The sequence below is a fragment of the Pipistrellus kuhlii genome, unplaced genomic scaffold (assembly GCF_014108245.1).
Source record: "Pipistrellus kuhlii isolate mPipKuh1 unplaced genomic scaffold, mPipKuh1.p scaffold_m20_p_10, whole genome shotgun sequence".
In the NCBI taxonomy this organism is placed as follows: Eukaryota; Metazoa; Chordata; class Mammalia; order Chiroptera; family Vespertilionidae; genus Pipistrellus; species Pipistrellus kuhlii.
Genome location: NW_023425405.1, coordinates 6,463,041 through 6,477,895, shown reverse-complemented (window position 1 = coordinate 6,477,895; position 14,855 = coordinate 6,463,041). Strand labels below are relative to the sequence as shown.

General features: G+C 41.1%; 1 protein-coding gene across 3 annotated transcripts in view; it reads left to right on the top strand.

The window, feature by feature from the left end:
* FAM3C (FAM3 metabolism regulating signaling molecule C) overlaps window positions 1-14,855 on the top strand; it is a 48,123-nt gene that overhangs the window by 23,407 nt on the left and 9,861 nt on the right. For all 3 annotated transcript variants that reach the window (XM_045576330.1, XM_036425419.2, XM_036425418.2), the window contains exons 4-5: window positions 6,901-6,930; window positions 7,592-7,715. In XM_045576330.1, the coding sequence (XP_045432286.1) occupies window positions 6,901-6,930; window positions 7,592-7,715 (154 nt within the window). The remainder of the gene's footprint in view (window positions 1-6,900; window positions 6,931-7,591; window positions 7,716-14,855) is intronic.

Genomic DNA, 14,855 nt, shown 5'->3' with positions numbered 1-14,855 from the left:
CTTTTTCGAAGTAATGGAGAGACTTCCATTGGTCGAGAGGACAAAGACTCAGTGAATTACAAGCCAGTGGGAGGAGACTGAACAGATCAGAAAAGCAGGATCCTTGAGAGAAGGGAGGCAGTGGGACCATTGGTACAAATACAACGTCAGGGAAAAGCCCTCTGTTCTCAGAGAGAAAAGGCTGCGTGAAGCCACTGTTCGCCCTAGTTCGGATCTTCATCTCTAGTCAGGACCATTTCTATGAGCATCAAGGGATCTCGTTATGTCTGCTTTTCCTCTTTGACACACGCCTGTCTCCCAGCTGCCTCTACTCGCCCCTCCCACCCGGGCCGCTCACTCACCATCCAACCTGCACGGGATCTGGAGACACAAACCCTGTCCTTTGTACCTCAGCCTTTGCTCATGCTGACTTCTCACCCTGCACATCTTCCTCACTCCCCTTCATCTGTGCATCCTTTCCTTTCTCAAAACTGTGTAAGTGCCCCTTCTTGAGAGAAATTGTATTTCAACCTCCCTCAGTCCTCTAAGAATGCATTGCTCATGTTTCTGAACTGTTTGTTCTAATGCATAATATAACATATCTCACTTGGACACTGATTTTATTCTGCCTTATATTGTAGTTTCTTTTCTTTTATCCTTTTCATGTATCTGTCTTTCCTTACCGCAGAAAAAGTCTTGAGGGCAATAATATCTTGATGCTTCACCCAGCATCTCGTGCTAGGCCCTGTAAATAGCAAATGGGGAATGAATTTTGGTAGTGGAGGACTAGGATTTTGACATGGAAAGAGTGAGTTTATAAGATCGGATTCATTGAAAGCTGTATTAGTTGAAAAGCTGCTGGTCATCAGCTATGAATAAATGCTGAGCTACTTTAATCGTTGCTTCTCTTATTTTTCATCTTGATTTTTCCTAATGTTGGTAACTGCCAGGCTTTACAGTGTGTGTTTTAGCTGTTTAACTCAGGCATGCTTAGGCATAACTTAAGTTGTACACTGTATCCACCAAACCTTATTGGATTCCAGACTATTGAATTGGTGAAAATTGAATTTGTATGGTTATATTTTACTTCTCATTTCAGAATAATTGAGCAAAGATGGAGATATGGTTGTCTTTGCCGTTTGTTTAGCATCTAACTTAATTTACCACAGGGTAACGAATTTAACTGAACATTGAGATTGTTTCTGTAATTCAGTATTGTAGAGGGCCCATGAGATTATGTTGTTTTGTTTTTGTTTTGTTAATTTCTTCAATTACAGTTGACATACAATATTATATTAGTTTCAGGTATACAACATAGTGAGTAGACATTTATATAACTTATGAAGTCATTAGTAACTATAATTCTCTTGGTGGTGAATAGTACCCTGTTTTTCATCTTGCTGATATTATAACTTAGTTGATAGTTTCTATAAATTGGAATCCAAGTAGATTATATAGTACTCTTGTAGAAAAATAAGATGAACTTACTTCTAGAAAGGAAGAATTAAAGATTTTGTATACAATTAGTAGTTGAAAGGTAAAAAAGTCAGTGGTGCAGGGGCAGGCTAAATAGCCATCTCAGGAGGTGATTAAAGAAAAACTGCATTTATTTAAGGAAAAGGGATGGGAGATGGGGATATCCAAAGGGAAGAGCTGCACAGCACTGAGCCAAAGGGTATTGGGTCCATGACGGCAGCAAAAATGTGCTTAGGACAGAGACACAAGGACCTGCATCGAAGCAGCGACAGGAGAGCTGAGGCCGAGCTGCTCTGGCTCACTGAGAAGTCAGAGAAAAGGGGGCCTTGGAGACAGGTTCAGAGGGGTAGCCCTGGACGAGCTACTGCTGCCCATTGCTCCCCTGGTTGTAAGCTTCGTAGGGTCCCTTAGGGATTGGGGATACACGGGGTTCTTCGTCCTGATGGAAATCTCTTACAGGTGGAAATCTCAGGGGAGGGTCTTAATAGAGCAGTGGTCAGCAAACTTATTAGTCAACAGAGCCAAATATCAACAGTACAACGATTGAAATTTCTTTTGAGAGCCAAAATTTTTAAACTTAAACTTCTTCCAACACCACTTCTTCAAAATAGTCTCAGGCCGTGGTATTTTGTGGAAGAGCCACACTCAAGGGGCCAAAGAGCCGCATGTGGCTGTCAAGCCGCAGTTTGCCAACCACTGCAATAGAGTATCCGTCAGCTTTCCAGCTGTGCTCTTTCGGGGTGGAGGTCTCCAGTGAGAGGTCGGCGCCGGGTGGGAGGGTGGGGGGGTCATTAGTCAATGCAGCTGGTCCTGAGGCAGCCACGGTGCCCCTTGTCTGGTTTTGCTGCTTTTCTGGGCCGGGAGCTGAAACACACTGTGGCCTCGATGTTATCTTCAGGGAGGGAAAGGTCAGGGGCTCTATACCGCCTGACCAGTGACATAAAAGATCAGAGGTCCAAACCGCGTGACCAGTGATAAGCTAGGGGAGGATGAGTCACCCTGCGGTGAGGTGCTTGTTTTTCCAGTTTTACCAAAGGACTTTAATTGTGATTTAAAAAAACAAAACACAATATTTAACAAAACTTTTTATTTTATAGATACAGATGCACTTATAAGAAATATTAAGTGCATGAGAAATAATAAGTGCAATAAGAGATTTTATATACCATTTACTTAGACCGAGTAATGTCTTGTGAAACTATAATATATACACTGTCACCACCAGGATATCAACACGGATGCAATCTGCCAGTCACAGTTATGATTGTGATTTAAGGTAGTGTTAGTTTTCAGCATGGACACCTGGCTTCTAGTGAGAGTAATGAAAACAGTCCAAATTATTTTTGCATATTGCTACAGTAAGTACTTAATGTCCCATTGGATTGATTTATTCTTTCCCCTTTCAGACTTAAATGGTTGAAATATTATATACATGAGTTACCTCACATTACTAAAGACTAAAGTGTAAAATAATTATGATTTCTTCAGCCTGATTCATTGAAAGACATTCACTGATGAGACCAAATCAGGAATGTTTATTAGTATTTTTCCTCGAACTAAAAAAATGTTGAAAAAATTAAGAATTAAAGCTTTCAAGGTAGTTTGAGGAATAAAAGCCGCAGAAAAGGCAGGATTTTTGTGTTGGCTGTGCCCAGGTACTGCGTGTGGAAAACATCCCGTCTTACTTAGGAAAGTTCACCTGTTTGGCCACCAGGTGTTGAAATTCTCAGAATTGCAGGCCTAGTACAGGGCCTTCAGTTGGATGAATATTGGATAAAAATTAGTTCTCATCTGGAAAGAAAAGTCTTTCATAAGCTTCTTTACCTTTAAGCATCTCTCTTTACTTAATATACAAATTAAATGGAGGTGTTGTTATTTACTTAAAAGCCTGTTGAATAAGAAACCGCTTTTCCCAAAATTGTATGTATCCCAGTAACAGTTTTTGAAATGAGTAGCATTTACTGTTTTTATGTTTGTTAAGTTTTACAAACAAATTGGACTCTTGCAGAGGCTCATCCCTGCTTTTGCTTCTGCCTCCTTTTCTTCAGCCAGACTCTCTCTCTGAGCATTTGGTGATTGTCGGTGTCTCTGCGAGTCTCTCCTCAGCCCTAGCTTCACTTTAAATCCCCTGTTGGGTAGCCCCACCCATCATTGGCTAATTTCCTAGTTTATAGCTGTCCCAGGTCATATTTAAGGTTGACCTCTGGACTTTTTCTCAAGGGTCTTCTCCCAGTATCTGAAAATTAACAAGTTCGACACAGAACTCATCGTCCACCCTCCACTCCCTTCTCCTCACTTGATTATAAACATTTTAAGAGCAGAAATGATGTTTCCCTCACCCCCAATTGGCTCATGTGAATGAATAAGTGAATGGTTCTAAAACCAGATGTCTGAGAGACAAACCTGATTCCCCTCTTTCCATCATTCCTCCATCTGGACCATGTCCAAGTCCATCCGTGTTGCTTCCTTAGTTTGTTCTGAACCTGCCTATCTTTCAAGCCCACCTTCACTACCTTTGTTCGGGCTACTCTCCTTTTCTACCTGTATTACTTCAGCAGCTTCCTGGTGGACTCCTTGTCTCAAGTCTTGAACCCTCTTCTATCTGCTCTCCACTCAACAATCAGAAGACATGTTCAGCTCCATGTGATTATACGCCCCAGATAGTCTCATTTCTGGGGATGGTGCAACATGAGTGTGGATGCTAGAATGAGATATGGCTTTGGAAATGATCTCTGCCAATTACTAATTATGACTTAGAACAAATCAAATCACTAAGCCTCTCTGTTCCATTTATTTCTCTTTAAAACAAGGATGATGCTCATGTCAATACTATATGCAGGAGTGCTGGTAGAGTGCCTAGCATATGTGATGAGCTATGTTATGTTACCCCATCCCAATCCCATTGTCTTTCTCTTATCTTGCTACCATGTTAGGTATACCAGAATTCCTGACTTGATCAGTGGTTCCCTGTCAGCATCTTAAAACCTGAATTTGATATACATGTTCATTCAGGACAAAGTAGAATTGAGACTTTCTAGTTCTCAGGAGCTTACTCATTGGTTACTAACAACTTTCTGAGCTTTCTCATTTATAAAAGTGAGAGCACTGGACCAGATGATCTCTATAATTCTTCCCCAACATTAGGGAAAATGACATAATTAGGGAAAATGACATAATTTGCCAATTTGAAAAAAACAAACTCCAATAATTCCAGTACCCTAATTTACTAACTGGTCATTTTTTGTTTCCTTCAGGTCTTTTTTTTTATCCATGAGTATTTTTAGTTCTTACAGATAAGTTTTGTTTTCGCTTTTATTCCAAATTAGAGGCCTGGTGCACAAAATTTGTACACAGGGGTGGGGGGGTGGGTAAGGTGTCCCTCAGCCTGAGCTGCACCCTCTCCAATCCAGGAACCTTTTTATGGGTTAGGCCTGCTCCCCGTGGTTCTCTGCTCTCTGTGGGGCCTGCCTGCTCCACACTGCAGTGATTGCCAAGCAGGCCGTGCTGGGTGCTGCCTGCGGGCTGTGCTTCACTGCTCCGGGATCACTGAGGCTGTGCTGGGTGCCGCCCATGGCTGCGCTTGCCTGCTCCCAGGTCACCACAGCGATGGCCAAGCTATCAGTCTCCACTGAAGTGATGACGTTAATTTGCATACCTACTTCTGATTGGCTGTGGTTGTCAAAAACCTGCACAATGTTAAATGTCAATTATGGTCAGTTTGCATATTTCTCTTTTATTAGTGCAGATGCATTTGACCTTTCCTATTACTACAGTGCCTTAAAGGACCCCAGAGGTACATAAGATTCTGAGTGTCCAATAGGGTTATGAGCCTTCGTTTACTTAGTCATTTTTCTCTTTTTATACATTTACATATTTTTCAGCTTTAACTTCTGTTCTTTAGTTAGAGTTTTGGACTTAGAAACAGGACATTGACAATTATCTAAAATAGTACAGAAATAAAAACTAAGTAACTATTTATAGTCCAACAGCTGGCAAACACTTACGGTGCTGCATACTTATTAGCCCGATCAGGAAACGGCTGCCCACAGAACTATTGAGGATCTGGGCTAAGATCAGATGTTAGTTAGTGCCTTATTTTATTTTATTTATTTATTTATTTTTTAAATATATTTTATTGATTTTGTACAGAGAGGAAGGGAGAGAGATAGAGAGTTAGAAACATCGATGAGAGAGAGTCATCGATCAGCTGCCTCTTGCACACCCCCTACTGGGGATATGCCCGCAACCAAGGTACATGCCCTTGACCAGAATCGAACCCGGGACCCTTCATTCCCCAAGCCGACGCTCTATCCATTGAGCCAAACCGGTTTCGGCTAGTTAGTGCTTTAAAAAAAGCTCAGTCTAGGTGGTCAGGTTGAGATCTGCTGAAATCAAGCTAAGATTTGATCAGAAGGTTCTGACAACTTTGAACTGATAAATTAGAAAACTCTTAGTAATGACCTCAATTTCTTTATTACAGTCAATACATTTCTATTGTAGAGAAAAGCTTTCCACCACCACCATTGCTCTTGTGTTCCCTCCACCCCCACATCTCCTAGCCTAAGCACTAGGGTAGGTTTCTGTATATATTCCAGGGCTTTATATGCAGATGTACATAACAGCATATTGCAGCAACAACTTTTAAGTACCCTAATAGTCACCAGGTATGTATTTAAAGTCATTTAAAGGTTTAAAGGGAAGTTTGAAATGCATTTGATAACACTTACATGTGGAATCAGCAAAAAACAAGCTCATAGAAACAGTGGAGTGGTGTTCACCAGGGGGAGAGGAGGTGGAGGAACTGGGGAGGTATTGCTCAAAGGGTATGACTTCCAGTTATAAGATTAACAAGTTCGGGGATCCGATGTTCAGCATGGTGTTTATAGCTATTAATACTTTATCATGAACTCGAATGTTGCTAGAGAATAGATCATAAAGGTTCTTACCACATAGAAATGGTAACTCTGAGAGGATGGAGGTGGCAGTGAATATGATGGTGGCAGTCATTTTGCAGTTTTATAAATATATCAATCTGTTGTGCACCTTAAACCTGCACAATGTTAAATGTCAGTTACTGGTATATCTCAATAACGCTGAAAAAATAATTTGAAAAAATATGGGTAAGTTTGTAGAATAACTTTCTGATTAGGATTTAAATGTTTAAATAAAAAAAATAAAAAATGTAGAATAAATATAAAATGTTCTATCTATAATAAAATACTACCCCTCCATAATTTTTGTACATAATTATTTATATTCTGAATTTTGTAGATTAAAGTTACTTTCTCACTGTTTTTTTAAAAGTGATATTCATGTTTTATTTAATATATACCGAGCAATATTCATTTTTATTTTTATAGGCCTGTTAGCTCTAAATATGTTTTAAAAGTGGATACTTGCCAATAGCCTTATTCCTACTAACAAAGATAACTTTATTTTTCTTAGCAAGGTCAGCGTTGGACCCAGCTACACGTTGTAAGTATTTCATCCCAATAATTTGCAGATGATTTATTCTAATTTTTTTCTTAGGCATAAGAGAACTTATATTCGAACAATGGAGATATTTCAGTGTGAGCAAAAACTGTTTTAGAAATTGCTTTTTGAGGTTACAAGGATGATATTCGATTGGATAGCCCACTATTCTGGGTATTTACTCATAATGAATATCGTTTTTATTAATGTTTTTTTAGTTTTAGTATCGTAAGCACAGGAAGTATGTAAAAGGAGAACTAGCACTTGAGCAGATTATTCAGCAATGCGTTAGGCTTTTTAGTTTGCAACCATTTATTGTGCATGTATGCACTGAAAATGCAAAGTAACAATTCAAGCCTATCCCTCCAGCCTGAATTTAAACCATAAACTTAAAAATAATTAGATAATATATATTTACCCTCATCAAGATCATATTATTTGATTCATTTATGTCCATTATTAGCTTGTTTCCTCAGTGCTTTTGTTTTATTTATTTAGAAGCTCAGGCTCTTTGGAACCCCCAGAAAAAAAAGATCCTAGCATGTGTTTTAAGATGATGTATCTCGGTGATGTAAATTCTCTTGTAGTTTGAGATTTGAAACAAACTGATTATAAAGTCCATTAACATTGTGGTTTTTTAAAAAATCTGTTTTCTTTTCCAAAGCTACAAAACCTCCCAGATACAAATGTGGGATCTCGAAAGCTTGTCCTGAGAAGCATTTTGCTTTTAAAATGGCAAGCGGAGCAGCCAATGTGGTGGGACCCAAAATCTGCCTGGAGGACAACGTGTGAGTGTCAGCCCACCGAGGTGCTGTGAACCCCTGAGCCTGGTGCAGGGGTCTTTTGGGAAATGTATCGGGCTTGCTTTTACTAAAGAAAAGTGATTTCCATTTTTATTACACGTGTTTTCCCATGCTTTTAAGGAACCTTTAAAGTTCTTAAATTTCATATTAGAGAGTGACATATTTATCCAGGTTCACAGACAGATGAGGGGTTTCTTAAGTGAATTCTCTAAATCTGTGCAATTCCATATTAGAGCCATAGACCTGTGTAGCTATTTAATTTGGATTTTTTTAAAAAAATATTGACTTTTTACAGAGAGGAGGAGAGAGGGATAGAGAGTTAGAAACATCAATGAGAGAGAAACATTGATCAGCTGCCTCCTGCACACACCCCCACCGGGGATGTGCCCGCGACCAAGGCACATGCCCTTGACCGGAATCGAACCTGGGACCCTTCAGTCCGCAGGCCGACGCTCTATCCACTGAGCCAAACCAGTTTCGGCTAATTTAGATTCTTAAATCATATGGAAAAGTTACTTCATTTAAGAGAATTAAAATAGAAAGTTCTGTTCCTCGGTCACACTGGCCACACCTCAACTGCTCAGTAGCCACACATGGCCTGCGCCTACTGGCTTGAGCAGCATAGAGAGTATTTGCATGCTGCAAAGTCCTATTTCGGCAGCGTTCAACCTTTTCATCTCACGGCACACACAAGCTACTGAAGTTCTGCAGCATACCAAAAATAGGTTTTGCTGATCTGATCAGAAAAAATAAAAAGTGATTTTGGTTCGTTCACTCCAGTCAGCTATTGTTGTGTTGGCTGTAGTCATTTTTCACTTGACAACCTAAGGAAAAAAGGGCAGTGCCCTAACTAGTCAGATAGTGCATGTTGAAAAGTGCTGTCCTATTTGATAGCCATGCCCTCGCTCATGCACACTGTCTTACACACCAGCACCTTTCATTTTAAGAGTTAGAACGCTGCCTGTTGAAGTGTGAGATCATCAATTACAACCTCAAGCCCATGGGGCACGGACCTGCTTGCCACTGAGCTGACTGGTTCCCTGTATCAGCACGCTGTACAAAGGATTGTTTTCAGGTTTTCAGTCCCTACCTCTTTGTCAGCTGCCGTTGGTTCCGGTTCCTGCCTCGGAAGTTACAAACCTGTTTTGGCTGCTTTGGATCTGCTCTGGCCTAGAAAATTAGATATATGAACTTATTTGAACTCATCTGTCTGACAAATGTGCCATTAATGATGATAATAAAGAGTGAGGTAATTTTATAGATAGAGGGGGAGGAAACGAGGCTGTTCCTCCCAGCATTTCATGTGTCTTTTCTTTTTAATAGAGAAACTTTTAAAAATATTTATCTTAGTCCCTTTTTCAGTTAGCTACGGGCAGGTCCTAGAGTCTCTTACAATAACACTTTCCTTGTACAATTAAAGGCTTGATCTAGGTGATCTTTAAGGTCCTGACTCGTGTGCTTTCTTTTCCCTCATGATAATCCATTGCTAATTTGTTGTCTTCTGATTTCTCATTATAATAGTCCTGTTTTACTGAATTGTAAGGGAAAAAAAAAGCACTTGGATTTCAGTTTGTAGAGCTTATCTATAATAATAAAAGGGTAATATGCTAATTAGACCGATGTCATTCCGGACATCCTTCGTGACGAAGCTGGGGAAAGAGGGAAGCCAGCCTGGGTCCTGGGTGCCTGGAGAGAAGCTGGTGCCCACAGCCGGGGGGAGGAAGGCCTACTCTTGCATAAATTTTCATGCATCAGGCCTCTAGTCTATACTAATAAAAGGGTAATATGCTAATTGGACTAGGAGATCTTCTGGACATCCTGGACAAAGCCATGGTGACAGAGCTGGGGCAGAGTTGGTTAGGGGAGATCAGGCCAGGAGGGGAGGGCAGATGGGAGTGATCAAGCCTGCGGGGGTGGCTGGAGGAGAGGCATGCCAACTGGGGGAAAGCAGGTCAACAGTGGGGGTCAGTTAGGGTTAATCAGGTCGGCAGGGAAGGGCAGTTGGGGGCCAGCAGGCTGACAGGCAGAGTGGTTAGGAGCCAGTGGTACCGGATTACGAGAGGGATGTCCCAGATTGGAGGGGTGCAGGCTGGGCTGAGGGACACTCCACTGCCCCCCCCCCCCCCCCCCCAGAGCATGAATTTCGTGCATCAGGCCACTAGTATTAAATAATATCCTGCCTGTTAACAGAATGTTCCTATCTTTTTTTTTTTTTTCTATCTTACTTTGTTTGGCTAGAAAGGCCAAAGTTTGATTCTAAATAATAGGAAGAGAGTTCATGCCTCACTCATTGTATTGAATAGATTGGCTTTGGAGATCTCCTCTACCCACTTGAAGTAGGTATGTAAGCTTTAATGCAGAGAGAGATCAAACTTGTTTCTCTGTCCAGAACCACAGGTCAGAAAGAAAAGAACATGTGGGCAGTAGAGTTTGGTTCTAGCAAGGTGGGAAGCTCAGGTGGAATTTGTGCTTCAGTTTCTCTCCCTGTAAAATTGAGGCAGGCCACTTACTCATCTTCCTTCCAGGAATTGTCCTGCCATTCCCACGAGAGGTTAAATAATTGATGGGATTTTATAGCGAAGCCTGTGCCATGAAATCGAATCCCTGGTAAAGGCTGGCCAGGCATGCCTGGTGGAGACCCTGCAGGGACTGGCACTTCTTCCAGTTCCTTATGTTGCTAGACTGGTGGTTTTTCCAATAAGAAGTGAAAGGAATAGTGAGTTTTCTTAGCTTGATTCATTCACTTCTTCATTAAGTGATGATGGAGCGTCGTCCCCGCTGAGCTGGAGCTCACAGCTGGTGGGTCTGTATTAGGATTTCCTAAACAGCAGGAAAAGCAAGCATCACCCGTGTGGGGAGTGGCAGGGCTGGTGGGGGTCAGGTGACTGAGATGAGGGTGAGGTGTCCAACTTCAGATCCAGTGAGTCAAGAGGAGTTTAGTCTGAGAACTGAAGGGTAAAAGGAAGACAGCCAGGTGAAAAGTAGGGGAAGAACATTCTAGACAGAAGGAAGGACATGCTCAAAGGCCCTAGGGTGGGAAAGAGCCAGGCGAAGGGGAAGGGATTTAGAAGTTGGAGGCAGGGCACATGCCTGGGTTGCTGACTCGATCCCCATCGGGGTGCATATGAGAGGCAGTTGATCCATGTTTTGCTCTCATATTGATGTTTCTCTTTCCTGCCCTTCTCTCTCTCTCTAAAAAAAAATAAAAATTTAAGTATATGATTGTTGAACCACTAAGCTGTACACCTTAAACCAGTGATTTTCAATCCATGTGCAGCATAAATTTTTAAAACATATAATACCTGACTGTTTAATCAGGGGCACTGATTTCTTTTCCCTTATCAAATTAAAAAGTGGCAACAGCCAACACAACAGCCGTCTGGTGTGAATGCACTGTCTGAACCATCAATATAAAGGTCATGTAAAAGAGTTGCATCTTATTGCATAATAGGATTACATCTGATTGATTATTCTTGGTACCAGAAATCCTTATATACAAGTGTGGGCACCTGGTTTTTTAAAAAGTCACTTTGGAGCAAAAATTACTATTATTATTATTTCTGTAAATCTATTAAACTCGTACCTTTTTTTTTTTTGTCACATTGGCACAAAATATATATTTTTTTGTGTGCTGCAGCATTTTAGTAATTAGTTTATGTGTGGAGATGAAAAAGTTGAAAATTGCTCCCTTAAACAATACAGAATTTAAAAACCATAAAAAGAAAAAAAAAAAGTAGAGCCAGGCCCGCAGGCACTGTCGGCCATGCCGGAAAGGACTGAGGTATGGTTCTAAGTGCTTTGAGAAGTTGTTGATGGTTGAACTGACATGTCATGAGTTCATTTTTGTTGACTACAGTGCTGTGACTGCTGCCCGCAGTGGTCAGAGGAGGGAGGAGGGACGGCCAGGCCCAGGGCTTCCCAGCTCTTTGACACAGGCTTCGCGTGTACACGCACTGAAATATGTCAGTAGATGTTAAAAATACAGAAGTGGACATTTTTATATTTTCCTAACGTGTCCGAGCACCTGCAGCTCACCGTGGAGACTGTTACTCCGGACGAGTGCTTCTCCGTCGGCTGGCTCTGCTCCCCAGGGGGCATTTGTCAAGACCTGGCAGCTTCGGGGCTGTCACCGTGTGGAGGTGCTACTGGGAGGAAGGGGCTGGGGCGCTCGCTCTTAATTTTCTCACGTTGCCCAGGACCGGCCCCTCCACAGGAAGGATCAGGCCCAGGATATCACAGACCGAGTTTGAGCAATCCTAATGCAGACCCAGGACAGCAGTTGCAAATGGGTTCCTGTGTCATGGTTTAAAGCACATGTGTCAAACACAAGGCCCGCGGGCCAAATCTGTCCCGCCAGGCCTTGCAATGTGGCCCGAACCGCGCTGTCATCACTGCACTCCGCTGCGTTTCCATCACAATGACAGTTTATGACTGTTCAGTAAACCATTCGGCCCGCGATTTAGGCTGGATTTTAGATTTTGGCCCCTTCTCTGATTGAGTTCGACACCCCTAGTTTAAAGGCTAAGTAGATGCAGTTGAGATATATATTATGGAGATGAAGGTGGATTTCATTAGCTAGAAGCACAAAATCCTGGGTATAAACATAAGGTGTCTCACAACAAAATTGTAGCTTTTTTTACTTTTGCATTTAAAGAACCCATAGAATTTATTGCAGACATAAGCTCATTTGGTTTTAGTTTATGTGAAGTTTATATTAGGAATAATACTTTGCTTATTTTATGTAATCTTCATATTTGGTATAGGAATATATACTAGACTGCTTTGAGGGACTTTTGTTTTTTCCATCAAGGAGTCGGATAGTATTTTTGTTTTGAGTGCCAAGAAGTAAAGAATAATTATTTAAAATTCAACCATTTAAAAATGTAAAAAACATTTTTAAAAAATATATTTTTTTGATTTTACACAGAGAGGAATTGAGAGGGATAGAGAGTTAGAAACGTCAATGGAAGAGAAACATCGACCAGCTGCCTCTTGCACACCCCCTACTGGGGATGTGCCCGCAACCAAGGTACATGTCCTTGACCGGACTCGAACCCCGGACCCCTCAGTCCCGCCCCGCAGGCTCTATCCACTGAGCCAAACAGGTTTCGGCATAAAAAATATTTTAAGTTCATGGGAAATAAAATAAAAAATAAAAAAAACAAACACCCATCATGGCTAGATTTGTACCATGAGCTGTAGTTTGTTAAACCCAAATCTAAACTAATCATTTTAAGTAGTAGCTGGAATATATAGTTAGATATTTGAATAAAAACTACCATATATTTGAAGATGTAGACTCTATATGGTCATATAAATATTTACTTTTGCTTAGAGATATGGAGAGGTAGGGGAGTGGGGAACCTTCATATTCATGGAGGATAAAAGAAAATTTCAGCTTGTTAATAAGAGTGAGCACTAACATTGATTTAATATCTTCAGTTGTAGGTTTCCTGAATAAATTTGTTTTCAAAAATTGGTGAGCTTCTGCCCTCTTGTGGGAAGCTCATGTCATAGCGCTTCTGTGTTGCCTTTATTTCTTAGCTCAGACAGACACAGCTCCATAGTCTGAGATGATCTCTTCTTGGAGAAGACACTGTGACAGTTACTAATGTAACAAGTTAATCACAGCTGTTACCTTTTAATATTAATAATATAGCTCACTTATATATTTCTGAAAGAAACAGAGCAAATGCATTTTGAAACTTCCCTTCCTATATTCCCACCAGTAATATGAGAGAGACAGTTTCTTTGTATTTTGCCAGCATTTGGTGTGTCACTTTTGAGTTTTATTTTAGCTGTCCTAATAGGTATGTAGTGTGACATCTCAGTTAATTTTCTATTCCTTATGGCAATAATGTTGAAATCTTTTGTGTTTTGTTTCCCCCCAACCCCCATCTGAATATCCTCTTCAATTAAATATCTATTCGTGTCTGTTTCCCTTTTTGTTTGGGTTGCTTGGGGTTTTTTGCTGCTTAGTTTTGAGGGATAGAACTGCACTCATTCATCAGTTGCAACCATAGGTTAACCATAGATAAGAGGTCTGTGAAAATCACTGAGCACATTCAGTGAGAAATCAGTTGGCTATGTGGAGGTACTAAGGTATTAGAGATTTTATTATTTGTGAAATTATGCATCCCATATGTTTTATGTCAGTAAAACTTACAACAAATTTATATATCTATGTATATATAGAAGTATAAATATCTAGACACGTGTGAGTGTGTGCATGTTCATCTTGTATACTCCTCTTCAACTTCAAGCTAGTAGTTAAATAGTGAACAGCACACTACTGGGAGTATTACTGTTACCTTAAAGTTACCCACGATTTCGTTTAATAAATCTAATTGAACAGACCAAACCGACAACAAGCAGATGTCTCACTGGTGCCTTCCCTGTCACGCATCATTGTTTGTATGTGAGATGCCCGTGGGCGCAGCTCCCTCAGGTGTGACCACAAATGACTGGTTAGGTGCGGCCATTATGTGCATACAGTTTACTTCTGAGTGTAGAGAGCCTTTATCCTGACAGTCACGAGGCGCATGCGCACAGTTAGGTGACACACTCGTGGAAGAATGCTCCCCACTCTTCTTGCTCTCCGATTGTGGACGGTTTGGGGAGCATCTCACTTCTACGTTCTCGTCACACTCGATGTTGCAGGAATGGTGTGGCAGGGGTCCTCAAACTTTTTAAAGTGGGGGCCAGATCACGGTCCCTCAGAGAGCTGGAGGGCCGGACTATATGAACTACTAATTCCTACTGTAACACCTCGGCTGCGCTCACTGCCCAAAAAACCTGGCGGGCCAGATCAGACTCCTCTGCGGGCCGCATGTGGCCCGCGGGCCGTAGTTTGAAGACGCCTGGTAGAGGACGTGCGTGGTGTCCACGTGTTGTTAGGATTTCTAACGGGGTTTCATAGTCTGACGCAGAGCAGCCAGAAATAGCCTAGTCTTCTGCCCTAATTCTTCTGTGAAATGTCATTTATTTAAGAACATTGCTGTAAAGACGTTGGGCTGTTTACATAGATAATATCCCTAGTCTTTTTTTGTTTTTGCATAATTTTATTTTTTGAGCTATGGATATATGTTTATACAATATATAATTCCAAATTTGTCTTGACTTTTC